General features: G+C 39.7%; 1 protein-coding gene and 1 long non-coding RNA gene across 6 annotated transcripts in view; one reads left to right on the forward strand and one right to left on the reverse strand.

Moving 5' to 3' along the window:
- LOC118660415 overlaps nt 1-16,984 on the forward strand; it is a 54,769-nt gene extending 37,785 nt beyond the window's left edge. The window contains exon 3 of one of the 4 annotated variants that reach the window (XR_004968909.1): nt 15,993-16,984. This is a non-coding gene — a long non-coding RNA (uncharacterized LOC118660415). Of the gene's footprint in view, nt 1-4,323; nt 4,343-7,911; nt 8,907-15,992 lie in introns of those variants that run through there. The other 3 variants (XR_004968907.1, XR_004968906.1, XR_004968912.1) reach the window with 3 other exon arrangements.
- Nucleotides 1-27,975, reverse strand: part of ROS1 (ROS proto-oncogene 1, receptor tyrosine kinase) — a 91,074-nt gene that overhangs the window by 45,527 nt on the left and 17,572 nt on the right. The window contains exons 6-24 of one of the 2 annotated variants that reach the window (XM_036317811.1): nt 27,811-27,959; nt 26,689-26,827; nt 23,548-23,749; nt 22,873-22,949; nt 21,014-21,136; nt 20,666-20,850; nt 19,401-19,498; nt 15,833-16,329; nt 14,309-14,521; nt 13,453-13,563; nt 12,044-12,222; nt 9,810-10,001; nt 7,544-7,644; nt 6,149-6,363; nt 5,430-5,590; nt 4,925-5,069; nt 2,319-2,581; nt 1,998-2,061; nt 1,479-1,681 (exon numbers count right to left, since the gene is read on the reverse strand). In XM_036317811.1, coding sequence (XP_036173704.1) covers nt 1,479-1,681; nt 1,998-2,061; nt 2,319-2,581; nt 4,925-5,069; nt 5,430-5,590; nt 6,149-6,363; nt 7,544-7,644; nt 9,810-10,001; nt 12,044-12,222; nt 13,453-13,563; nt 14,309-14,521; nt 15,833-16,329; nt 19,401-19,498; nt 20,666-20,850; nt 21,014-21,136; nt 22,873-22,949; nt 23,548-23,749; nt 26,689-26,827; nt 27,811-27,959 — 3,317 coding nt within the window. Of the gene's footprint in view, nt 1-1,478; nt 1,682-1,997; nt 2,062-2,318; nt 2,582-4,924; nt 5,070-5,429; nt 5,591-6,148; nt 6,367-7,543; nt 7,645-9,809; nt 10,002-12,043; nt 12,223-13,452; nt 13,564-14,308; nt 14,522-15,832; nt 16,330-19,400; nt 19,499-20,665; nt 20,851-21,013; nt 21,137-22,872; nt 22,950-23,547; nt 23,750-26,688; nt 26,828-27,810; nt 27,960-27,975 lie in introns of both variants that reach the window. The other variant, XM_036317812.1, reaches the window with a different exon arrangement.

Raw genomic sequence — 27,975 nt, forward strand, 5'->3', positions numbered from 1 at the left:
CAGTAACTCTGGGTTGTGTGCCATTGTAGCATTGGTCCCCTTCTCACATAGTGTATTTTCCCTGAGTGATTTCAACTACCATGGTTTCAACTGTGATCCATAAACCAATGCTACAAATCCACATCTTCAGGCTGATTCCTCATTGAGTTACTGATTCAAATATTAAACTGCCTATTCAACATATATGAATGATCCCAGGAAACAGAATTCATTACTCTATGTCCCAAACCTCCTTTTCGCTTACATTTATATTTTTATAGATTCCCAACACTCACCCGAAGAGCAATCCCATCAACTGTGGTTCATCCTTGACTTCTTCCTACAATTACTACAAATTGTGAATTGGTCCCATTTTAAATATCTCCACAATTTGTCCTCTCCTTTCTCACTTTACTGCTTCTCATTTCCTGCCTTTCCTATCTGGATTTCTGTGATAGCCTCCTAATTGTCTCAGATTTAACCTTCTCTGAGTCATTATTCACACAGCTAACAGAGTGGTCTTTCTAAAACACAGCTTGATCATGTTAATGACCCACTAAATTTCTTTAACGGCTTGCTGCTTGCAAAGGAGGCCCATTCTATGCAGGCTCCTGCCTACCTCTACAGCTTTACCACCTGCCTTTCACTCTGCCCTCACCTCCATCCCCATTCCAAGCTCCTCCTTTTGCTTTATAGCTCCCTGAATATGCTATGGATCTCTTGTTTCCCTGACTTAGCACTTGTTGCTTCCTCAGCTTTTCCCCACCTTTACCTGGCTCATCTTCTTGGAATCCAAGATGTCTTCCCATCCTACCACAACCAACCTGGATGGAGCATCCATTCTATGAGATTCCACCATCTCCTGCCCTCAGCACAGCACTTACACTGTGTTCTGTCTGCCTTCTCCACTAGCAAACATTCAATGAATGCCTACCACATGCCAGGCATTGTGCTATGCGCCTTACATGCATTATCTCATTTGATCTTCACAGGAATCCTATGATGAGATACTACAAAACCACAGCGATTAAATAACTTGCTGATGGTCACAGATCCACTAAGTGGTGGAGTAAGAATTAAATTCTAGGTTGTCAGATTCCAAAGCTCAACCTCTTAATCCCTGTGCCGTACTACCTACTGTTAGACCAGTACTAGACGGGGTTTGTTTAAGGACTACTACTTTTCTTTTTCACCTTTATTCCAGGAACTAACACAGCGCCTTAAACCCAATAACTATTTGCGCTAAATTAATCCTGAATGGCATTTGCCCAAAACCTAATCTGAGCTTATTTGTGACTAAATGGTTATAGGGCATCTGTCCTTTTCAACCATCCTAATCTTAATGCCTCAGCCACAGGCCAGTCAGTTTAATTACAGGGCAGTGTGATATGCAGATCTTCTACTTTCTCCCTTTCACAACTGCACTGAAAGTCCTCTTAATAACAACCTTGATAGTTAACATACTTCCTTCCTTTCTAAAGAATTACATAGTGATGTACCTCAGAGCTGGACTGATTGTGCATGTTCAAAAGAAAGAGGGAGTCTCCCTGAGCATAATACGCCATTGCATCATCAGCTGTGTAGCCCATGGCACTGATGTCTCTTTCTGCCGAAAACATCCATACAACTTGATTTTGATCCATATCTAACAAAATCATCTTGTTGCCCAAAAGAGTTATGAGACATGGAAATGGGTTGACTTCTGAAAAGAAAATACAAGTAGGTAATATGTATGAGAAAAATAACTTTAATTTACCAAAATCCCTTAACTCAATCTGATGTCATTTTGAAATCCATGGGTTTCCTTTGTGTTCATCTACTACATCAGTCTCAATGGAGACAGACTAGGTGCTCTGAGTCTAGATATATTTAAGTATGTTTGATTATGATAAAAATTTATTTTTTATTTGACTTTAACTTCAGCTCAGAGATTATACTTATATCCCTGAGAATACCAAGAGTTAAAAAGTTTTTTTTTAATACACTAATTGTTATTTACACAGGTTTTTAGATAGTACCTGATGTTTGGGACTGTACCAAGTCAGAAAATGGTCCAGGTCCTTTGGATGTGAAGACTCTAACCTAAAGAAAGAAAAAGATACAGAAAATTGCATTTGACAGTGACGATAATTCAGTTCTGAGACTAATAAATTATTGAATTTTTTATTTCACACTCTTTTTTAAAAAAATTTAAAAGTATGTTTTATTGTTTTCAGAGAGAGGAAGGGAAAGGGAGAGATAGAAATATTAATGATGAGAGAGAATCATCAATTGACTGCCTCCTGCAGGCCCTCCCCCTTACTGGGGATCAAGTCTGCAACCCCAGCATGTGTCCATACCTGGAAAGCAACAATGTACCCAGGACTCATGCCCTCAAGTTGAAAAGACATCACTGAGGGAGTGACGTTGACAGCAATCCAGTCTTCAAATGTTTTGTTGGTGGCACTTTGGTTGGATATTTGATAGAAAATTTCAAATCTTGTTAACACACCATTTTCATGCTTAGGCTTATTCCACCTAAATTCCACCACAACTTCATTCTTATTATGGTATTTTCCACTTGATAATATAAATATTCTGGGATTCTCTGGTGCTGATGGAACTGAAAAGCAAAGACACCGATAGGGCAGAAAAGAATAGAAGGTTGACTTTTACCACTCATGATAAGAGCATGGAGCAACCCAGTAATAACTTTCTCATTCCAGATAGTTGAGGTATATCTATCTTCTTCTTAAATATTTTCAGGAGAGACTATTCCGTAGATTTCTTCAGGAACCTATCTTAATGTTTAAGCAAATCTCCCTTATGTCTAATACAAACCCCTCTTACTACCACTTGGTACGTCTTCTTGTCTGGTCCCTGTATCGATGGAAGGTGGCTTATTCTCCTTACAAAATACAATATTTACTCTCATCTTGACAGAATGATTTAGCTGGAGGTGAAAATGGCAGTCACCAGGAAGGAAGGCAGTAACCCTATCTATCCTTCAGCTAGTTCAAGATAAAAAAAAAAATGCAGCTATTGGGCCCTCGCAAGTTTGCTCACTGGATAGAGCATCGGCCTATGGATGGAGGGGTCCCAGGTTCGATTCTGGTCAAGGGCATGTACCTTGGTTGCACATTCCCATTAAGGGGTGTGCAGGAGGCAGCTGATCAATGCTTCTCTCCCATCAATGTTTCTAACTCTCTATCCCTCTCCCTTCCTCTCTGTAAAAAACTCAATAAAACATATTTTTTAAAAAATACAGCTATTGGGGATCCTAGGTCTTCTCCCCTTGAGCCCTCTCAGGAGACAAGATGTACCCCAAGAGTATGATTTGAAGGTCACCATTTATTTTAGAGCCAAACCAAGCAATTCACTCAGTCCTTTAATTTCTCCATCTTTTAAAGGAAATTTCTCTTCCTGATTTTCCAGTTATTCCTTTTAAGATATGGTTCTTCTTTCTTCAGACTCTCCCACTCGTCTCTCCAATCACATTGCTTCTTAAGGTTCAATGCTCACGTCGTTATCCAATCTCCGGGCCTTCTTATATTGTACTCACATGGGATACTCACTCTTCTTGCTTCATTCCTCGGAGCCCAGCTAGAGTTTCCACTCCCTAAAGGCCTTCCTAGCCATACCATCATGTATATTGCCCGCTCTTAAGAACGTTGAGGCAGCTTGATGTAGGTGAGGGTTTTGCAGTCTTGCCTACTTACGCCATGACATCACTACTCAGTTATCGGTCTTATTTCTATTATCGTTAGCAGAATGTGTTCATCTCTCTACTGTTTTATGAGCTCCATCAGAGAAAGTACCTTTTCTCAATCCTTGTTAAATCCCTCCAAATCTAATATAGGACAGGCACACAGTAAGTGCTTAATAAATATTTGTCATTTTGAATAATTTCCCAACTATATTATAAATTTCCTGATGGCAAAGGCCAAATCTTATCACTCTTCCTTACTACTCCCAACATCCAGCAGAGTGTTGATGACCCCAGCCCTCACTACACCCCCTGTTAGATATAGTCAAGTTTACTTCCACAGAAGAATCCAAGCATGATGACAACCCAAGACAATATCAAAGATAGCATACCTGGGCCCAAATGCTAACTGCTCTGAACCTGCCTAAGCTTATGAGACTCATAGAAAAATATTGTTGAAAGATTCCTAATATATATATATATATATATATATATATATATATATATATATAATGGTAAATGGATGTCCATGCTTATTGAAATCAATATGACACCATCATTTGCCAACATTTGCAAAAATGAAGATTAAATTCCAGCCCTCTCACTTACTCTCTATTTTACTTTGGGCAACTGCTGAGCTTGTTTTCTCCTTTTCATAGTCAAGATAATAACACCTGTCTGTCTACCTCAGAGCTGTGTAAGGATCAAATGAAATGATGTTTCTGACACATGATAGGTATGTATTAAATGTTTAATAAAGGAGTGATACACATAAATATGCTTTTTACACTTGAAAGTGATAGACACATGTAAAGATATAGCCAGTATCCATTTTAAAATATATTCCAAGGAAAAACAATAAATTTAAACATCAGTTATTCATCTACAGAAGATTCTGAATTAGCTTTCATGAGAATATCTCCCAATAAGCCTATCTCCCACAGCACTGTCTCAGTTCATAAATGCCCCATTTCCTTATAAAGCATTTCACAAATTACCTGAAACATGTTTGTGCATCTTGTATGTCATTACAATGAAGTTAAACAGTCCTTTAAAAAAATCTCTGAAATATACTTTTGGAATAAATTATGCCGAGTTATTTTAATAGTGTTGCTCTAATTTCTAAAAAGTCATTGAAAGTGTATTGAATCTAAACACATCTACAAAACTGAAAGTTATTCTAAAAAATTAACTGTCCATTCTAGATCATGCAAAGTGAGATTCTGCCCTTTTCTTTCTTAAAGATTTTAACCCCTGTACCTGTTTCAGGTGCTCGAAGTGACAGAGATGTTTTGGGGCCCTTGCCCCAGTAGGTATAAGGAGTGACAGAAAGATTAAATAAGGCATAAGGCTCCAAGCCTTCCACAGTAAATACAGGTAAAGGCTGTTTTTCACTAGCCAGGAACTAAAATATAAACACAAAACATTATTTTCTTAGGGAGAAAATCAGAAAATCTTTTATTCCAACTTAACTAAAATCTCCAAACTTCAGTTCACATATAAAGTCAAGCCCTTCAAATTTGGAAATGCTGATGTCAGTAAATTCCAGTTAAAGAGTCTAATATGCCAGCTGTTAGCACTAACCACAAAGCAGTCAGAGACTGGCTAGACAAAGGATCTCAGGAATAATCCTGACAGAGGCTAATGGAGCAACCAAGGGGATGGGTTCGCCTAAGTGAAGAAAGTACAAATCAGTGTGGGCAGGGCTGGATGCAGATGGCACAGCCTGTCCGAGAAATAGAAGCTACTAGAACCAAGGCCATACCTTAAGAGGAGCACTAAATTCCACACTGTAGAAAATTACACCCCAATCCACTGCTGGGACAGCATGCCACAGGATTTGAAAACTTGAAGCATTTCCTTCAATCCTAAATGAAGACTCTTGAACAGAATCTGGGATCACCTTAGGGGTAAAGGAGAAGTTCCCTGGGATGAAATGAAAGAAAGAATAGAGGGAGAAAGAATGTAGTATTATAATCATCATAAAAAATATGGAAAATTAATAATAATTACTAATGGTACCAAAGCAAAATTGTCCTTTATTTTAAAACATTCTGAACATCATCTTATTTTCTGACCATTTCAAGCTGTACATTTGAGTTAAGAATAAACTGACTATGCCTGTCCCTCATGGCTCAGTGGTTGAGTGTCAACCTATGAACCAGGGGGTCACGGTTCGATTCCTGGTCAGGGCATATGCCCAGGTTGCAGGCTTGATCCTCAGAGTGGGGCATGCAGGAGGCAGCCAACCAATGATTCTTTCTCATCATTGATGTTTCTCTCACACTCACTCTCCCTTCCTCTCTGAAATCAATTAAAAAATATATATTTTTAAAAAATATAAACTGACTGCAAGCAAACCAACAGAAACTACTAACACCCTTTTCCTCTTAAAACATAATTCTTAAGAAAAAATCCCAACCTAGACATTTATTTAACAGGAAGTATGGAGGAGCGAGGGTAAACTAGAGTAAAATATTGTACCTGGCAGAGGTTTGAGGGACGTCTGAATAATTGTGAACTGGTTAAATTTGGCTGGTTCCAAAACAGAGACACTAGTTCGCTGACCTATTTCTTGAGCTGTTATAATCTTAAAGCCATTGATCCAGAAAAGCCGACCACTATAGTACATCAGTGCATTCTGGGAAATGTCGGAAGTGCTCCAGGCTGCAAATTCTGTGATGGTGGGCTCCCCAACACTGCTGAAACACGACACCAATTAGTGTGTGTGTTCTGAGTGGGGGAAGGGCTGGTACATTCAAATACTGGAGAAAACATATGTTTGTGTACATAAAAACAGAAAATACCTTGCAACAATAATTGTCATTATTCTTAGTTTAATATTCAGTTGATTTTTACCTTTTTCTTAAAATATTCCTAACGCAAGTTTTCTAGGGCTTTTCTTATCAATGTGATTCTGCAATGGCAAGAGTGTTACACAGGTTTTAATAAATACTTGTGGTCCTTGGTAATACCCTACATCAAAGCCACAACCCAGTGACTGGTTTCTCCTCACTGAGCCATGTCCCCCTCTTATTCTTGGTTATTTACTTGCTTTCATTATTCTAGCCTGTTTGGCCCTTCCCTGTATACTAGTCACAAGTCTCTGTTGCTCCAACGATACTTCCTAATTTCTAAAGCTTAGTCAAAATGCTTCTTTTCAGGCCAGGGAATTCAAGTAAACAGACTATTGTTTAAATTGCTTTTAGAGATTTTTTTCTCGGTGACAGGGAATTTTACAAAGACGTTTTTACTTTACAATTTTTATTGGTTGTTTTTAAAATGCCTCCCGTTACCTAGTACTCGGTAAAAACTCGCAATGATTCTCAACCTTTTAGAGCAGAGATGTGACCTTTTTTAAAGAATGATTTCTCTAAATCTTGTTGAAGTGTTGACATTTCCCTCTTTAGAAAATTATAAAGTATGACATTTAAAATAAATGGAAGTTTTGTTTTGATAATTTCACAATATCTCCTTGAAAAAAAAACGCAAAAACTACCTCAGAGGACCATAGCTGGGCCTTCTGAACCTTGTAAAGACGCATGCTCACTAGTGCTATTCCCACAGCCCCTGCTCTAGTAAAGGGCTATTTATTCACACCTACTCAATGTGAAGGCAGGCTCTGGTTCGCCTTGTGGACTCTCACCACCGGATAGTGCCTTCTGCTCTCTCTATACATACCCTACCACAGTGTTCACCACATCCTACTGTAATTAGGTGTTTACAAAACTATCTTTCCCCACAAGCACAATGCCTGCAGCTGAGTGGATGATTAGCAACTGTCTATTGAAAAATGAGTTCTCATGCGTTATCATTTATAACTGATGGGCATGTCATGCTCTTCTTCTCAATCAATTGCCTTCAAGGGATATTACTTACCCCTGCCCCCGAAGAACAGCTCTGTACAGGTGAATACATTGACTGTCTTGAACCAACCAATACAGGAGCCCATCACTGAGGTCTAAAGTTAGAGCAGTTACCTAAATGGAACATAAGGCAAGAAAACAGGTCAAATATACAGTTGAAGGACACCTTTGTGAACAAGTCACAGTTAAGCTATAGATTTCTCCTTAAGATCCTCTTTGGAATAATAAGCTCAGTGATTTTTTTTTTTTTTTTACCTTTCACTGAATATAAAAATTATATGATTGTGGCTATTACTACATAATTTGGATATAAGTGCACTGGTTTCCTAAAAATCTTCAAAAGGCAGGGACTGTTACTCACTTCTATATATTTGTCTCCAGCAGGATCGGCATCCCCTGGGAACTTGTAAAGACAAATTCTCAACCACATTCCAGGACCTACTGAATCAGGAACTTGAGCCTCTGTGTCATGTCAAGCCTTGCCCAAAGCAAGCCGTAACTTTGGACTCTTCAGCCATATGTCAATGAATTTCATGGTTGTTGAAATCAGTTGTTCTCAAGCATTGCTGCACATTAGAATCACCTGTGCAGTTCTTTGAACATCTCGATTTCCAGGTTGCATCCTCTTAAAGTGTGGTCTCTGGAGATGAAGCCCAGTCCCCTGGATGTTCTCTGACTCCCCAGAAAATTCCAGTGTGTCACCAACTTTGAGAACCAATGGTTTAAACCATTTTAAATTATATCTTCTGTTCATTATAACCAAAACATCCTGACACATTTTAAAAATATAATACAGGGTTTTTATGTTTTATAACTGGTAGAGTCACCTATATATAAAGTCCTATTTGTAGCTGACATCTGAAAACCTCTCACTACTCTTTCTTTGACTTCTTGTTACCATCCTGTCGTAATTTTATGTCCAACTGTCTAGGTAAGGCCTGAGGAAAGACTGCTTCTCCTATGAAATAGACTGTGTGAGATAGAAGTTACAATCCAAGAGATCTTTTTTGCTTTCTTTGGCTTTATGGGCATTTTTCAAATAAGCTGAGATTGCCAGGAGTCTGACCTCAGAGTAGTGCATTCTCTCTATAGCAGGCCTGGAGACTGAGAGCTATCAGATAGGATTAAAGTTGATGACTATATTTTTAGCAAGACACAGCAGCATATGAACAAAAATGATGAGCCAGTGAAAAGTGTAAAAGGAATGCAATAATGTATCCTAGAACTAAAAATACTTTCTACATTACCCAAGGCCTACTACAAAGACATAATCTTGAGGCGTATGAGAGTAAGAACCTTCTATGTTCTTATAAATCACAGATTTCTGTTTAAAAAAAAAAAAAACTCAACCTACTCTTTTTCCAAAAGCTAAAAAACGATTCTAGCAACTCCTAATCTTCTGGCACTTGAATCGTGTCCATGCTTCATGCAAAAAAAGATTTTTAAAAAATATCTTTATTGATTTCAGAGAGTAAAGAAGAGGGAGAGAGAGAGACAGAAATATTGATGATGAGAGAATCATCGATTGGCTGCTTCCTGCACACTCCACACTGGGGATCAAGCCTACAACCCAGGCATGTGCCCTGACTGGGAACTGAACCATGATCTCCTGGTTCATATGTCAATGCTCAACCACTGAGCCACACCAGCCAGGCTAAAAGAGATTATTGATTACTTTTTTCAGTTAAAATGAAATCGGGTTAATCTTGCTTGGTTATTTATAATGAGATGCACTACAGTTTTCTAAATAACAAGTTAACTGTATTTTATCTCTTTTTAAATTTAGTTTTTATTAAAGTATGGTTGACATACAATATTATATTCATTTCAGGTGTACAACATGGTAACCTGACATTTATATACCTTATGATGTGATCACAATAAGTCTAGTAACCATCTGTTAGCATACAAAGCTATTATGGCATTATTTCCCTATACTGTACATTATTATCTCTTTGTGACTTTTATTCTATAACTAGAAGTTTGTGCCTCTTATTTCCCTTCACGCTTTTCCACCCATCTTCCCACCTCCATCCCCTCTGGCAACCATCAAGATAAGGCAAACTACCAAAAATTTCCATCTTATATTTAAAAAATTTAAATCAATTATGACAATCAAATGAAAGAGAAATTTTGCTTATACCAAAACCTTACTGTAACAGTATGTCCTTTCAGATTCTACCTTAACTATACACAATAAGCAGAAACAGTATAATCATAACTATACAATAGCACTACTCAGAATTATTAAATAATCAGATCTTATTTTACTTTGTCACCTTTTTCCCAGAAAACCAGGGCTGTGCCTGTAGCATAAGGGGACCTTCCCCATTTAGCCTGGTGCTTTCAACTGAGTAGAGTGTGGTCCAATAGAGATATCCACCTACGGAATCCACCACCATGTCATTCACCAACAACTTCACATGCGTCACAATATCTGCGTGTCCTGTCAACACGGACTGCCTTTGTATCTATAAAACACAATCATATGATTTTTAAATGACATCATGAATCCTGAATAGTTTATTGCAATTATTATTGAACTGCTGCATTTACCAGTCATTTTTCCAATCATAAGTACCTATTGGCACTATGCACTAAACCTTGTAAACATAATAGTCATGGGACCTGCCCTCATGAACCTTATCACTTTTCATGTTCCTAAAGAGAAGGAATATACATTTATTTTGAGTTAAATACTTGCGCTTCCTAATCATATATCCAGTCAAAACACTGGATAAGAATGTATTATATCAGATTCCTTTCTATCAACATGTTTTCCTAACATTAAATACTGCCATTATTAGTGAGGATGTATTATATGCCTAGCACTATATATTTTTTCAATATTTAAAATATAAGCTCTTATAACCAACAACTTCACATGTATCACAATATGTAAATAGGGAACAGTAAGCCTATTAAGGATTTCTATTCCCTACTTTTTCAAGAGTAAACTGGGTTCAAAGAAGTTAAGTAATTTTTCCTGGAGTTAGACAGTTTTTAACAGACAGAGCAAATACTTATAGCCAATTTTCATATCCATTCTTCCACTTTCTCCTTCTAAACTATTTTCCAACTAACCCATTTTAGGGAGCAGTCTCTAATTAACCCCATCAACTCTGCCTACATGTCACTGGCACTTAGGAATTCAGACCATACCAGAATGCTAGCCTCTAAATACATTAATTTGTGTGTGTCTTCTATTATTTCATTTATGTATTTTTATCTCATTAAAAGACCAGGGGCAAATGATGATAGTCGCACAACCCTGAACATATTTAAAAACCACTCCATTTTACATAACAAAAGGGTGAATTTTATGGTTTGTAAATTATATCTCAATAAAGTTTATATGTTGTTGTTGTGTTTTTAAAAAAGAGCAGAGACATGTCTACTATTTATTTTATATTCCTAACTATGCCTATTCTCAAGGCTCTAAATATATTGGTAATAGATAAATGATTGTTGAGTGAATAAAAGTCCGTACAATAGCACACTCCTGATTAGAAAACAATTTCAGTATGATACTTCTCGATCTGTCCGACTAGTGTTCTCATCACTAACCATCTTTCCTTTCAAAGTGTACCACTACACATACGCAAGATGTCTTCATTTTGCCTCCAGGTCCACTCTCAGCCCTCTTCACCCTCCTCTTCCCCCTGAAGGCTGACACCTATGAACTGCATCACTGGACTCCCTTATTCTCTGGTTTCTAGTGAGGTTCAGCCAACAGAAGCACTGGCAGGAGATGGGAGGGCAGAAGGAAGGAGGGGTTGGGGAACTCATTCCTCGAGACCACGCATTTTGACAGTGATTGGGTTTCATGTCAGCAACTCTCCTAAAGCTACAGTCCTCACAGGTTCTTCTCCTTCTTTCCTTTGCCCCTTTATGCCTGGAATTAGTTATATCTTTCCACACTTGCTGGCCCAGGGCATGCTTTGCCACCCTTTGTTTTCCTTAGCCCTGTCTACACCTTTGAAAATGGTCCCTTCACTTAGGTGGAGTGAGCTATCTTCCTCCAGGACACTGACCCACTAGTGAACATTTTAATATATTTATTTTAAGATATTGTTGGAAATAGTACACCAAAGATATAAAATTTCCTTCACACATAGATGCATCTTAATAAAAAATTGAGCAGACTTAAAGACAAATATTCAATAAATAATAGCATAGATGGTACACTAATATGAAAAAAAAAATCATGAAAATAACATTCAAGCCACTGAAGTGGGTGGGCATTGCTCTAGAGCAGCGGTTCTCAACCTGTGGGTCGCGACCCCTTTGGGGGTCGAACGACCCTTTCACAGGGGTCGTCTAAGACCATCGGAAAACACATATATAATTACATATTGTTTTTGTGGTTAATCACTATGCTTTAATTATGTTCAATTTGTAACAATGAAATTGGGGGTCACCACAACATGAGGAACTGTATTAAAGGGTCACGGCATTAGGAAAGTTGAGAACCACTGTTCTAGAGCTTCCAGAATGCCAGGCTTTAACTTACCACATATGTCCGTCCAGCCCAGTAGAGAAAGTGACCCAGCCACTCGTAAGCTAACGCCCCTGCTCCTGCAATGTTGGGTATGTGATAATTCTTGGAGATATCCGTCCCATTCAGCAGCCACACGTGAACATCACCTTTCATGTCACTGTAGTAGAGTCTGTTGTTATACCAATCCATGTCTCAAAACAGAGTGAATCGGTAAAAGTTATTTTTTTCATATGTGCTGACACAAGCAGAGCAAGTCAAGAAATCACACTTGCACCCGAATCTAATAGCATATGCTAACATAGAGAGTCACTAGACCGTCAGGGATTGGTCAAGAATATTTCAATAATGTTACCTCGAAATCTTTACCCCTGGAACTAGAGAGAGGAACTAATATTCACTAAGCATCTCCTCTTTCCCAAACATTGTCCCAGGTACTTCTACATGTTTCACTTAATTCTTAAAACAAAGCTATGAAGTAGGAAGTATCCTCATTTTTGACATGGCAAACCTGAGACTCGGTGAGATTATCTGTTCTGAGATCTCACAAATGAAAAGAGAGGGAGCCAAGATTCAAGCCAACTCCAAAGCATTCTTTCCATTAGACAATACCTCCTAAGCCAGCCATGGGCAAACTACGGCCCGCGGGCCGGATCCGGCCCATTTGAAATGAATAAAACTATTGAAAAAAAAGACCGTACCCTTTTATGTAATGATGTTTACTTTGAATTTATATTAGTTCACACAAACACTCCATCCATGCTTTTGTTCCGGCCCTCCGGTCCAGTTTAAGAACCCATTGTGGCCCTCGAGTCAGAAAGTTTGCCCACCCCTGTGACCTAAGCCCAACTTCTTTGTTGGCCAGAAATGCTGTTTATTTTTAATGGCCACACAAATAGATCAAATACTGAGGTAGTTACAGAAGATGCCCTCTTCCAGCAAGGTCACTGTCACATCATCCTGGAATGAAGACTTTTCTTCATTCTAATGACCCACCCATTACTGAATAATCCTCTGTCATGAAATCCTTTCTTATTCTTTGTTTATATCTTCATGCAGCCTTTTCATGCTTCAGTCTTATAGCCAACTCATAATAAATTACTGAAGCATAGCTGTCTTAGTGGAATAAGATAGGTTGTTACTGTGAGACAACACTGATAGATTAAAATTCATGAGAAATATATCAAAGCGTTCCTGAAATGGGCATGAATCAATAAGTAACCTCACATTTTGTGAAATAATAAACAGCATTCCTACTTGAGAACCAACATTTTCTTAATACTGTCCCTGGAAGTATAGTTCAGTCAATTTTTCCCCCTTTCATTATTGACCTAATACCAAAACGCTTGATTCTTTAATTTATCAAATAGCTTGGGAATGAGTAGAAACCTGTCATTCCAAGTGTAAAGGGACTTGGCATTTACCTGATACATTCTTTATATCAGAGGATAAGAACTCTCCTGGGCCAAAGCTATTTAATGGTTTACTCCAAAGCCCATCTTCTTTGACAGCCATGATAAATGGTGGTTCTGTAGCTATTGGGTGAAAAAAAGGAAATTGAAGGAAATATCACAGAAAGCACACTTTTTAAGGCACACATCTTAAGATTTTCTTTATAAAGTAAAAGAATATCAACATTTTAAAAAATACTGTGGAAGGTATGAGCAATTGTGCCTGCTTAATAGAATTATATAGCATATTAAACATACTCTCAGATTTTTATGTAAATATTTAAAATTGAATGTGAAGAGAAATGTATGGTGATATTGCCTCTATAGCAATGTCATGGCAGAATTTGTTTTTGTGTGTGTGTGTTTTTTTTTTGCTTTGGCTATTGGTTGCCATGTTCCCATTCAGAGCACCCAGAAGCAATTGTGCTAACAGTAGCAGTATAAATGGTACATTTATCTTCCCTTTTTTTTCTGTCAAGAGGATGATATTTGCATAATTCGCAGCCCCTCAACTTCTCTCTCCGCATGATCTTCAGAGCTCAAGGCGTGCTATTGTGTAATAAACCATAAGAAAGAAGAAAGTCATGAAGGAGAAGAAAAGGATTTTTTCCCACAAACTATCTTTAGAAAGTTTACAGTATCAGGCCAGACACATAAAATGTTACCCAGTGCTTTATGTGTTTTCTTAATCTCAGATAAACATACTCAAGAGAACATCGCACCCTCATTCTAACTTCTTTACTACATTGGAAGTGACTAATTTTAAGGAACACGGGGAATAAGTCTTTCTTTGTCAGAATCACTCCCTACATCAAGAACATTTTCTCACCTGGCACCAGGGTAGTGCCCACCGAGGGCTCTGACCACGGGCCTGGCCCCTTGGGAGAGCTTGCCCTCACGGAAACCTGGTATTGTGTCGCACTCTGCAGCCCGGGGACATTCAGCACGGTCCCACGTATGTTAGAGAAAACGCGAGTGTTTCCGGGGAAGTCTTGGGTTGATATTTTCACCTCGTAAGTCCAGTTCTGCCAGGAGGAAGGGCCTAATCAGAAGAGTTAAGCAATATTACTGGCCGGGATGACATCAGCAAGGGCAAACAAAGGGTCATGAGGAAATTCATCTCCAGCCTCACCTTGAATGGAAGGGTCATTGGGCAGTAATACCTGTTACCCCCCAATCATCAGGGTTAGTTTGACGGTATATCTAGAACAGTGTCCATTCCACCCATGCCACTCATCTTGCTTATTAATGGAGTCATTATTCCCAACAAATCAGAGGACACTTGGCTGCTCAGAATTGTCAGAGGGGTCTCTCTCACACCGCCAGGTGGAACCAGGCTCCTAATAAGCAAATGCTTGTGGTGAATCTCTAATATAATTCTAGTGCTTGCATAGCACTTTTCTCCCAGAAGCCCAAAATTTGCTTATTCATTTGTAGCTGTCTTTGTGATATACAGCAAACAGGCATAATTAACTTTGTCTTAAAGTAGAACATAGACAATGTTTGCTAAATACCTTAGGCGGCTAGGGGTTGGCAAACTACAGTCCCGGGGCCAAATCTAGCCCACTCCTGTTTATGTAAATGAAGTTTTACTGGAACACAGCCACCGATGCTCATTTACATATTATCTATGGCTGTTTCTACACTACAAAGACAGTGTTGCCATATCAGAGACTGTATGAACCACAAAGCTGAACATATTTATACCTGGTTCCTTCATTTATAGAAAAAGTTTGCTGACCTCTGTGCTAGGTATTGTTCTAAGTGTTTTCTTCTTACACATCTTACTTTAATCTATATGACAATCCCATAGAAAGAATTAATATCCCCATCTTCCAATAGTGGAAACTAATTAAGTTGTCCAGGGTCATTCTGCTAATAAATGGCAAGACCAGCCTTTGAGTCCATGCAAGCCGGCTCCAGAGCCCACCTACTTACCTGCCACACAAACTGCCTCTCCAGAGATACAAGTTCAGGTTTAGAGAGTTTTAGGGAGTTGTTCAAATTAATTAAAGGTTATAATGGATAGAAAACCTCAACCCAAGTGCCCTAACCCCCTGGCTAATATTCATTCAGACTAGCTTGTCAGTGCCTGGCTCCTAGTAGACACTCAATAAACGTTTGAGCCATTCTGTTGGGATATAAATGAAAAACATAGAGAGCGTCCCAATGCAAAACTAGTAAATGCAGACTAAACGTGCCAAAACTCCTTTTTGCGCTAAGTAGCACTCTGGTTGATGAGTGCATCATCACAGATGAGCTCTCAAAACCGAGTGAGAATGTCAAGCAGTTCAAGCTTTCCTTTCCTTTCCTTCCACTGAGGCCATGACCACGCTGGGGAGAGAGCACTCACTGGCTCCTATGGCGAGGGCAGGAGGCTTCCACTGAACCAGGGCCTGGTAGGATCCAAACAGCACAGAGAGCTGCTGCGGGCGGGCCGGCAGGGGGTATGGCTGGGTATACCGGCTAAAGATGACCAAGTTCCCAAACCCAAACTCTTCTATGTGTCTCAGGTCACATCCCACGATGAACTCATTAAAAGACAAAGCATCCTGCTGGAAAACAGCCTTGCCATCGGTGACAAGGAAGTGACTGTTCTCACAATCAAAGCTCTTCACATCAGCAAAGGGGACATGAGGGAGGACAAGATGGGAAGCAGAGCCATCCAGAAATGTTGACATGAAGACTTGGGTGGTGTCGTTGAAGTAAATGATTCGCTTGGACTGTGGCTTTACTGCGAAGTCCTTTAATGTGCAACTCTCCACGATACGCATGGCTTCTGAGTCCTGACCAGGTGGCACCTGGAGAGCTACTCTATAAATGCCATCTCTCAGGAGATAAAAGACATACCTGACGTGGGAACAAAAGAAGTCTGGTTTGACTCAATGCAAAGGTAGATGAGTAACCTCCCCAACCCACTACTTTATCCTATTGTACAATCAGAATCATGTATTTCCGGAGTTAATAAGTACAGGGTTTCCCAAGGGCCAAAAGAGTAAGGATATTTACTAAAGACATGCTCTATTCATTTAAGTAAGAAGTTGGAACACTGAAAAATTTCAGCCTCACTTCTAATGCTTAGCATCCTCACTATACATGACTTTTTAGAATCACAGAATTTAAAAGCAAAAAGGATTTAAGGATTTTCTAATGGAACCTACTGTTAAAGGAATACACATTATATAAAAGTTACACAGCTACACATGTTATTTATTATAAAAAACTTTTCTCCAAAATCCACAAATTTTTAAGTCTAATTCTGTCAATAAACTTTCCCATGCATTATAAATGAAAAAATGGAAGAAAGCAAAAACATTTCAACCACTTTTTTAAAACCTGAGTTATTAGTTTATGATAAATATTTAGTGAAGCTACTTTGCATTTTTAGTAGACTAAGCTTTTAAAAATATTTACAATTGCAGTAGTAGGGCTACCATTTTACAACTCATGAAGAAATACCGCAAAAGGGAGCAGGACCACCCAGTAATCAGAAGAAAGAAGCCAATGGAGGAATTTTGAAAATTCATATAATTTGAAGCCAAACATAGAGGGAGCAGTGTAAGTGAATTTATAATAATGAAAAAAGAAACACCGCTAAAATACTTCATTGATAATCAAATCTGTCAGGATATTAACTAAAACATAAAACTATTCATTTGAATGTGGCCAATTTTGGATTTGTGTTCATGGAGACAGATATACTTTTGCTTAGCAAGTCTTTCTCATCACAAACCCATGGGTTGGCAGGGTTCGAAGCTACAACTGTCAAATCATTGTCCTCATCCTATTCAGTCCCACTCGTGTTCTCCGGATGACTATTCCAAATCGGTATCAGTATGCTCAAGACTCCTGTGCCAGAACATTATCCTGAGATATAAACTCCAAGCTGGGATATGAACCTACGCTCTTTATCCTAAGGGAAGATTGTGGCAGGCAAAAAGCAGAAACGCCTTGGCTCTTGACTTCCTGCTTTTGTTTCCCAAATTTAAATTGTTTAGGGATTTCAGAGTAGATAGAAGGAAAAAGTTATGGGGCAAAGATGACAATTTTTATACTGAAGCAGGGATGAGTGCATGTTTCTAAAGCTCATCGCCACGTGGGAGAGGAAAGACAAAGAAAAGAAAGGTGAGGAGAGCTGGGGTGTGGGAGGTAGAATATAGAGAGGAAAGGGGGGTGAGGCAAGGATGAGGGAAGAAGGAAAAAGGTTTATAGCAGGTACACACTCAGTGAGGTTATAATTCAATGGTGCAAAATGACAGCATAAAGGAGACCTTTTTTAATAGCAGGAGAATCAACTTTTTCCCACATCTGGAGTGCTTTAGGTACATTCCCTAAGTGTTGCTAAAAGTTACAACTGGTTTTTACAGAAAGTCTACCACTGATTGGGGAGATGATTAGAAGATAGGCCCCGGAGTAGCAAGTCACGTACTGGTGTCATCCCAAAATAGCTGTGAGATCTTGGGCAATTACTAGATCAACCTCTTCTTTGCTTTCCTATTTATCATCTTAGGATATTAAAAGCACCTACATCATAGTGTTGAACAAGGATTAAATGGATTGTTGAAGTAATGCACTTAAAACCACATATTAAGCGTCTAATAACTATTAATTATCATTATTATTTCTAGTCACATTTCAAAAGCTAAGCAGAAATCAACCTTTTATTTATGGGGGGAAAAGAGCCACCAAAGACCTCACTGAGATGCATTCTGAGGGTGTGATTTAGTGGGCGAAGTTCACTGTCCTCAGAATGAGTCCTTTTGTGTAACTGCCAGCAACAAAGGTACACTTAATAGGATTTCAGACTTTTACAAATGAGAAAAATAAGATTCAGAGTCCAAAGGACCTGCCTTACATCCAAGGGTTTTTTTAAAATTTTTTCTGTAATTCAGTGATTCTTTCAAACCTAGGATATTAAAATAAATATCTAGAAAATTATGAATTAATATGAAGAGAAAGGCTTGATTTTAAATCAATATTGAGCAATCTTTTATTCATGAAGGTTAATTTGAGAACAATAAAAGGTTGTATGAACTTTTTAAAAAAATGAAAATAACTTTATCCCTACAGGAAAGAAAAATGTTTAATCTTACAAACATTGGCCTTGCTTATTAGTTACTAACCTATAATTATCTGGCCATAGTTAAGAAATAAATTACAAGATAACTTTCTATGCTTTCATCTTGCACATTTATGTGCATTTGGAGATCACAAAATATATTCACAGTGAGAACCTCATTCCATCTTCAAAATAACCCAGCTGGGGAAGTCATCCCCATATGGAAGGATAAAATAAAGGTCACGGGCATGAAGTTACTTGTTTGAGGTCCTATTTCAGTATAGCAGCACACCTGAGCTAAAATTGTGTCCATCCCCCATTTGTAGGGAAGGAAAAAATAGTTATTTGTAATGGGAAAGTTTTACTTGTATTTAACCGTCAATTCTTGTCTCTTAAGGTAGATGCTGGCAGCATTCTGATCAATCAGCCTCTTCATAGGTTTAAGAACCAGACTGAAGAAATGAACTGATGCTGAGTTGCCCAGCAAAAGAAAGAGTGCGATGAAAGGCGGAAATGGAAGGGCTTCTTGCAGGGAGCATGGAGGGGGGCAATGAGACCCGGATTGCACCATAAAATAGTGACAGTATTAGAACCCAGGTCCCTGAGCCCCAGACAAGCGGTCTTTCACATATACCCATATTTTACTGTGAATGAGAAAGGGAAAACTAGAGAAGTTGTGGATCCAGTTTGAAAGAAATCCCCTCCTGGCTCTACAGAATGAAAACATTACCTGGATTTATTTCAATTTGAGCTAAGATACATAGATGGGCTCTTCTGAGGTGACAATGTTTCATTATTAAGCAAGTTTCCCAAAGTTTCTTACCCATGGAAGAATTCATATTTACAAGACTAATCCACTTACCCATTGTATGAATCAGCCACAATTTTTTGAGGTGCAATAACTGAGGGAGGAGTAATTTCCTCAGTGTTTGAGCAGTTCTCTAAATCACAAACATATACCTAGAGAATCAAAATTCCAGCAATAGGATTAGTATCTGTTTGGATTCAATTTCACCAACAAATATTTCTTGGGCATCTGTTCTGTGCTTAGAATTGTGCTGGTCACTGAGCACTTTTTGAAAACATGAAAATGCCCTAAAACTCCGTTTTAATTCCTATGCCCTAATGAGTTTGTATCCTATTGACACTAATTAAATACAAGTACCTATTTTCCTGGCTTTGGTAGGCACTCAACTATTTTTAATACTTAGGCTAACCCAAGTTTATGGACTTCGAGCCATAGTGACTGTGATAAGCCTATCCTTTCAAAGAGGAAACTTGAAACACCTCAAGACTGTGTCTTCTCAAAGATTTCAGTAATACTGGTTTCCAGAGACCTAAAGTCAACACTGATTACTATATAATTCAAAGTGCTTGCAGCTGATTTTGACCATGATGGGTAGGCCCACCTAGTTATAATGCATGTACCACCTCTATCATATGGGAGATGAATTATCATTAGCATAAACTCATGGCTCTGAAAAATCACCAATAAAGATGATTTAATGGTAGATCAGGACTAGTACTAGGTAAAGTCTAGACCAGGGATGGGCAAACTTTTTGACTCGAGGGCCACAATGGGCTCTTAAACTGGACCTGAGGGCCGGAACAAAAGCATGGATGGAGTGTTTGTGTGAACTAATATAAATTCAAAGTAAATATCATTACATAAAAGGGTACGGCCTTTTTTTTCAAGTTTTATTCATTTCAAACGGGCCGGATCCGGCCCGCAGGCCGTAGTTTGCCCACGGCTGGTCTAGACCATCCTATAGAGCAGATCTATGATTCATTGTTAACCTAGTGTCTAAAATATCCCATATAATAAAAGGCTAATATGCAAATTGTCTCCTTGACCGGGAGTTCGACCAGGAGTTCAACCAGGGGGTGGGGCTGGCTGGTCAACCACGGGTGGCCCCTCCACTCCCCGGCCCCATCGGCCCGGCCTGATGGGCCCCCATCAGGGCAGGCCAGCTGAACCCCACCCATGCACAAATTCGTGCACCAGGCCTCTAGTAGTAAATAATCAATGAATATTTATTTAATGAAAAATTATGTTTACTTGTAAATACATCTAATATATATATTAATATCAGTATCTGCTTATTTACTTTAAACTCTCAGACTAACCAGTTCATCCATGATGAAATACATTCTCTGATAAAGCCAGTCGATGGAGATGGAAGTAATCAATCCTGAACCTCGGTAAACAATTCTCAGGTCAGACACATCAGACATGTTGGAAGCCTCCTTGGCCCATATGAGAGTCCCTTCAGAGAAATAAACAACTTGCTGCTGGACATGAACTGATATTCCTAGAAGACCATGCAAACGCATGTGCGTTATTTTATAGCACCGGACAGAAAACTTACATAAAAGATAACTCAGTTCTTTAATTTTTCATGAAGAAATTAAAAGAGAAATCAACCTGGATCTTTGTTTTCACACGAAGGAAATATTTCTCTCTACTATACTGACCTGTAATGTTATGGTGTGCAGCATCTGACTGAAGGCACTGTGCTTCATCTACTAGATGTTTTAAAGATCTCTTTCTTAGAGAAGATTTTCTGGATAAAAAGAGCCACTGTTCCTCTTCTTGAACTAAAACGACAACACGATGTCCAGAGACAGCCCCAACCATATACACATCAACACAAGAAGATCAATGCCACCCTCCAAAGCAAGGGGACGAGCACTTGAAAGAGGCTGGTCAGATTTCCTCTGAAGGCACTGGGGCCTTTCAACTGTGGTGTAAATCACATGACTCTAGGGTTGGGATAGCAAGTACAGTGCCAACCAAGTGGGTTGTATGTGTATGTGCTCTAAGTGCCCTCAAAATAACATGACATGGAGTATCGCCATTCTCAACAGCCTTGCCGCCAGAGAAGTTCAGCTCACTAAGGTCAGCCATAAGGATCTGACTGCTTGGTGGAGGTGGTCCAGCCCAGGCCAGAGTGGGTGTTACATAGCGCACACGCGCGCGCGCGCACACACACACACACACACACACACACGCACGCACGCATGCACTGGTTGTCTTCATATTGTCTTCAATATCTCCCCCTGAGGCAGGAGGAAAGTCTTTGGAGGAAGGAAATTTGAGGACAGCAGAACGCTGCTTGATGTCCCGTTCTATTGGAGACTGATGAAGTGTGTGCTGGTGAACACTTGTAGGGCAATTAATAAATGTTATGCAATAATGACAGTAACGACAAGCTTAAGCCTGCTCTATATTTAACTTGCCCTTTGGACATGTTTTTTGCATAGCCAAAATACCTCTCCTTTCCTAGAGTCCAGTAACAGCCAAAGAAAACAAAGGCTGGAGATAGGTGACATTCAATGCCCACGGGCATAGGTGTGTGCTGTTAGGTAAGGGCAGTCAATCAGCCAATGGGCTCTAGGGAAAATAGACCACAGACGCCGAGAATTCTGGACCTTTGTGTGTTATTCAAAACTATTTCACTGAGTTCCTATTTAGATTCCTAAATATTTCTGGTGCTTCTTAGAAAGCATTTTCATTTATTATTTTGCTCACCTAGCCATCATGCAATAAGTGTTCAGTCTCTCTAGGCAATTGTTAAAATGCCAAAGGCCACCCTAGCTGGTTTGGCCCAGGGGATAGAGCATCAGTCTGTGGACTGAAGGGTCCTGGGTTTGATTCCAGTCAAGGGCACATGCTCGGGTTGCGGGCAAGAGGCAGCCGATCAATGATTCTCACTCATCATTGATGTTTCTATCTCACTCTCCCTTTCCTTCCTCTCTGAAATCAATAAAATATATATATATTTATATGTTTATATATATTTATATATATAAAATGCCAAAGGCCAAAAAAAGTGTACTTATAAAATAACAAAAGCTAATTTGGTAGATTGGATATTCAGAGTGGTAACATGGAGATTATTAAGTCTAGGTATATTTGAAAACCTTAAGGAGACTGGGAGAAAAGATATCTGCTATGTATTAAATGACAATGATGCAAAATATATAATGGGGGTTGAGGCAGAAAGATCGTGTATTACCCCTAAGTGTGTAAATGTGTTACAATCACTAGTGATTTTACTTGAAACCAAGGATTTGCTTGAGGCCATTTTTGAATCCCTAAATTTTCTGATTTTACGCTTTAAATTCCTAAATTCTAATGTGAAACCTTTCCATCTAACAACTTACTTCTGTACATCAAATTGAAAGCTTACCAAGTACTAAAAAGACAGTGTCCATCTGGGCAGAAGAGGGAGGTCTGGAGGAACACCAGATGACCTAGGACCTCTGAGGTCTGAACCCACCCTCGCCACCCCCTCAAGTTCTGTGTCACAGAGAGCGGCGCTGGGCCATACCTGCTGGGGATGAAGTGGTGATACTAGATTCTGCTTCTGGCCCCTCACCAACCTCATTTACTGCTGCAATAGAAAACCTGGTCCAAAAACAATTGGGAGAGATGTGTTTTACATGGCACGGTGTGAACAGGAGATAAAAATAGAAGGAGCAATCATGTTTCTATTTAAAGGACAATGTGACAATGCATGTATCTAGTTACTTGGTGCCAGTGCTGGGCACTAAATGACCATCAATCACATCCTTGTTTGCATTTCCCATAGAACAGTTCAGGGCCACAGAGGTCAAACACTGAACTCTGCTATCTGCATGACCCCATTCCTACCCTAATTTAGAGGGACTTAGTAAATGCTAGAAAAGCTAACAATAATAAAATAATAACCCCTAACAGTTAATACAAAATACCATTAACAGAATTTCACCTCCTTACTGTTTTATGTTGAATTAAATGAAGAAATGAAAGTCATGGTATTTATGATGTCTTTTATTTAGCCCATATTTATAAGGATCCTCTGACTATAACAGAAATACTCAAGAATGTTTCTGTTTAAGATGTGTGACCTAGTAAGCATGCAAGCTTGAGGAAAAACACAACTTCATCCCAACAGTACAGATTCAACGGGACTTCTAAAGAACACTTAAACGATGTCGTTTTCCTTGCACCACTTAGTTCTTACCTGTAGGTGGTATTTGGTAGAGTAGAGTAAAACTGGAAACTGGTTCTCTGCGTTCCTGAATGTAATTTCTGATTTTTGCTGATCAGCCTTAAGTTATAACCCAAAATAGGTCCGCCTGGGAATTGGGGTGGAGCCCAACTGACTTCCACGGTGTCAGGACTTGAGCTCTCAATATTTCTAATGAGAGGAGCAGTTTCAGGAACTAGAAGAGATAATGGTGACACAGTAAGCAGAAGCATGTACAGGGCGTACGTTTTTAAATAGGATAGAAAACAATGTCCTGTTTTCTTGAAAAGGTAACATAAGTGAAATACTTTTACCAATAGTCAAAATAAGTGATAGACAGAAGGTAAGATATCTATGAGCTGCAACTCTTGATCCCTAAGTCTTACCCGTTAGCTGTTTTCCTAAGGGACTTTCAAATGTTATTTTCCCCACTTCCAACTTATGAACTAGAATTAAATGTGGAAGCATACAGATAGGATAAATATTTTAGAAAAAAGTTGTCAAAAATCTCCAGAGACTTAAAAGAGCTGAATGTGGGGTGGAAGCAAGTTGGGAAGGAGAAAAGAATTGAGAAACAAAACTGAGTCAATGATTAGCACGAGTTGAAAGAATTAAGTCCTGGGGCCTTTTCACTCGCTGGAGTGCTATGCCTGACCAGTTCCAGCTGAAGATATGTGTTCAGATAAGCCTGAGCTAGAACAGTCTGCTTCACCTGATGACCCAGACTATACCTTCCTTCCCCCAGCTCCCAGGGTCCCTTGGAATCCAGGTTAACTGCACTTTAGCTACACTCCTTCCCTTGCCAAGAATTAAAGGAGCATGCGTTAATTAATTAAGCATCGTACACTTCAGAAGCTACCTACGTGGCAAAGAACAGAAAGGAAAACAAATGATTTAACAGCCTGCCTTCCATTTACGTCTCCACCTACTTCTCATACCTCCCACCCCTGAAACCACATGTTTTACTTCCTCTTTCCATAGAGAGTTGCATTTTAATGTCCCTTGCTCTCTAGTAGCCTCTTCCCTCTGAGCACTTCTGGCAAACGCTCTATGTCACCCTTGATTTATTAGAGTTGGGAGAAATTAGGTAGGTCAGCCCTCACACTGGACTGGCAGAGGGGGGCAGGGGAGGGTGACATCTGTAATAGTGTCAACAATAGAAACAGAGTTAAAAAATAAATAAATAAAATAAAAAGGCCTTTAGTTGATGTGTCGGCCTTTCTCTGATACAATCCCTCCCCAGCTCTCAGACTGATCTTCAGCAAACACAAACATCAATGCGTCACTCCGCTGCTCCATGCACTCAGTCACCGTGGTGAAGAAGGAAGTGGGAATTATGTCCAAAAGCCTAACTCATCACGGTTCAGGCCAGATATAATCTGCTCCACTTCAAGCAAGTTCCATCCCAACTACATGGTGTGATTATTGTCCAAATCTCCCCACAAAAGCCCTCCCTGAAAGACTGGTCAGATTAGGCAAGGTAATTCTTGCCCCAAACCATTCTTGCTGGTGAAGAAATTACCTACATAAGGGCCCTAATTACAAGGCGGTCATACCGACTAAAGTCATGTATTTTCCCTAGCTAAAAGGGAATAGGACCATGAGTCAATGGAACACAAAATAGATAACTTTATATGTTTTGATGTGGCTAGAAAAGTGAGGGAGGATTGAAGCATGAGATGCTATCTATGGAAAGGACACCCAGTACAGGGTCTGGGACACCTGGAGGGCATATCCAGGAGAAAGGCCCAGAAATGGAAAGCAAAATTTGCATTTTTCATTATTTTTATTTGACAGCCATGGTGTTTCTCCAGCACTGGAAAATGATCCAGCACAGTTGAAGCATATGAGGCATTTTTCTGAACAAAGACGGATGCATGTCTTCTACTCCGACCTGCAACATTGCAAACATGGTCCCAGCTCAGTGTCTGACCTGAGGGAATGGTCACGGAATAACCCGCAGAGGTGGCCACACTTACCCTGAAATCTAACAAGCAAGAAGAGGACACTAATCAGGGAAGGGGAAAATGCCCACATCAACTTCATCAGCTGTCCTTCCTTAGGTCCAAGGCCTAGTTCAATCAGAAGGTCTCTGCACACAGCTGCATCTCCAGAACTGAGGGGGTAGGACAGCTAACATCTGGCCTGGAGTTAGTCCTCGCAGGTTCCCTCAGCTCACTCTGAGGCTGAGGGCACCAGGCAGCTCTCCCTGAATGTCGGCCCCAGGAATTCGCCTCCCGAAAAGGCTCTAGGTTTGCATCCTTTTCCTGATGCGAAAGTCACATCTTCAAAAGAAGAAATCAGAAAATGCTCCAAAATATGTAGTATTTCTTTTAGCTATCTCTGATAAAATGTAGTATAAATGTAATATTGTAACCTTCCAGCTGGTCTCTCTACTTTCCAATCTCTCTCATTCCCTCAATCTATTCCATGTGAACTTGCCAAAATTATCTTTCTAGGGGGCATGTGAAACAATTGCTCTTCTGCTTGAAAACCTCCTATAATTCCTCGCCCTGACTGGTTTGGCTCAGTGGATAGAGCGTTGGCCTGCGGACTGAAAGGTCCCAGGTTCGATTCCAGCCAAGGGCATGTACCTTGGTTGCGGGCACATCCCCAGTAGGAGGTGTGCAAGAGGCAGCTGATCGATGTTTCTAACTCTCTATCCCTCTCTCTTCCTCTCTGTGAAAAATCAATAAAATATATTAAAAAAAAAAAGAAAACCTCTCATAATTCCTAACTGCTTACTGAGCCTTATTCTGACCATCTTATTTATACTCAACCCCACTCTCCTTCCCCTCAACCCCCCATTTCCAATCCCCTAAAGGACAGATCCTGGTCAAAACACTCCTCTAACAGAGGGCATGGCACCTTCCCACTTACGATATACCTTCCTTATTTATTATGTTTACTGCTTCATTTCTATTCCACCAAAATGTGAACTCCACAAGAGCAGGGCTTTTTGCTTCGATCACAGAGGTATGGTGAGCATCGAGAACACTACCTGGCACATAGGAACTCAATTGTTGAATGGATCAATTAATGATGGCACAGATTTATTTCATTGTTTAAAATAAAAACACATTAAAGGAAAGCTTTAGGATAATCTATTTCATACGCAATAAGGACACGCCATACCTCCATAAGGGTGAGTCCTGTAACTGGGGCTCGAGGGAGAATACAGCTGCAGCTGGGCTGTGAAGATCCAAACCACTCGAAAAATATACTCAGTGAAGGGGTGCAGGGGCTCAACCACATAGGACAGTTTGGACACGGCCTGGATCAACGAGAGATCAACCATCAGCACTTGTAGAATCACTGCCTCCACCGTGACTCCAGAGCACAGATTAATTTGGAGAAAGTGGGTGGTCGTTTGGATGTAGGGGACTTGGCACCTCCCAGGCCAGATGAAATGAAGGTCTGGAGCTTGGAGCTGAGGCATCCAGATGTCAGTCTGCATAAATCACATAGAAACTCTTTCCTGCTTCAAAACTGCAAAATCACGGATTCAATTATTTGGCATTTACCACAAAGCTTTACTTTAATTGTTCAAGTCAATACAGGGTGTTGCAAAAGAATGTATACATATTTTTAACCATTATTAATTCCAATGGGTTAAATCTGAAAAGAAAGAAACATCAACTGAGCTATTTAAGCTGTTAAAGTATGTATACATTTTGGGGGGACATCCTGTATACTTGGTGTCTTAGGGATATTTTTTCTAAACTGGCTCATGCTTTCCTAAAAGGGACAGTGCTGATACCTTCCTGCCCTTTATCCTCGTTAGAATCATTTTAAGTGGGATGGGCAGAGAATGGCCAATAATATGAGTAGTTGGCTATATGCTGCTGTGCTGAAGGAATAATATGTATGTCTAGTATATTTTCCTCAAAAAATAAAGGGTTTAGCAGTAACATGTTACAGAGTAGCAGACATTAAAATTCACCTAATCCAAGCCACTCATTTTATGTTGGACTCTTCCCCAGAAGAGTCTTTATACCTATATGTCTTTATACCTATAACTAGAGGCCCGATGCACAAAATTCATGCAAGAGTAGGCTTTCCTTCCCCCGGCTGCCGCACCGGCTTCCCTCTGGCACCCGGGACCCAGGCTTCCCTCGCAGCCCGGGCTTCATCCGGAAGGTCATCCAGTCTAATTAGCATATTACGCTTTTATTATTACAGGTTACATGTAGTAATTTGGCACTTGAACTAACTTGGAGGAAAAGACTGCTTAAGTACATAGGCAGCTTTTCATACCTCAGTGTAAGTCCAGCTCCCCGGATGCTGTGCATATTTCCACTGAATGATGTATTTTATTCCAGAGATGTTGGCAGACTTCCATCGCAATGTCACACTTTGGTTCCCAATGGAAGAAGCAAAGGGCGCAGTGGGGAGGTCTACATTTTCTAGGGGGGGAACAAG

The sequence above is a fragment of the Myotis myotis genome, unplaced genomic scaffold (assembly GCF_014108235.1).
Source record: "Myotis myotis isolate mMyoMyo1 unplaced genomic scaffold, mMyoMyo1.p scaffold_m19_p_7, whole genome shotgun sequence".
In the NCBI taxonomy this organism is placed as follows: Eukaryota; Metazoa; Chordata; class Mammalia; order Chiroptera; family Vespertilionidae; genus Myotis; species Myotis myotis.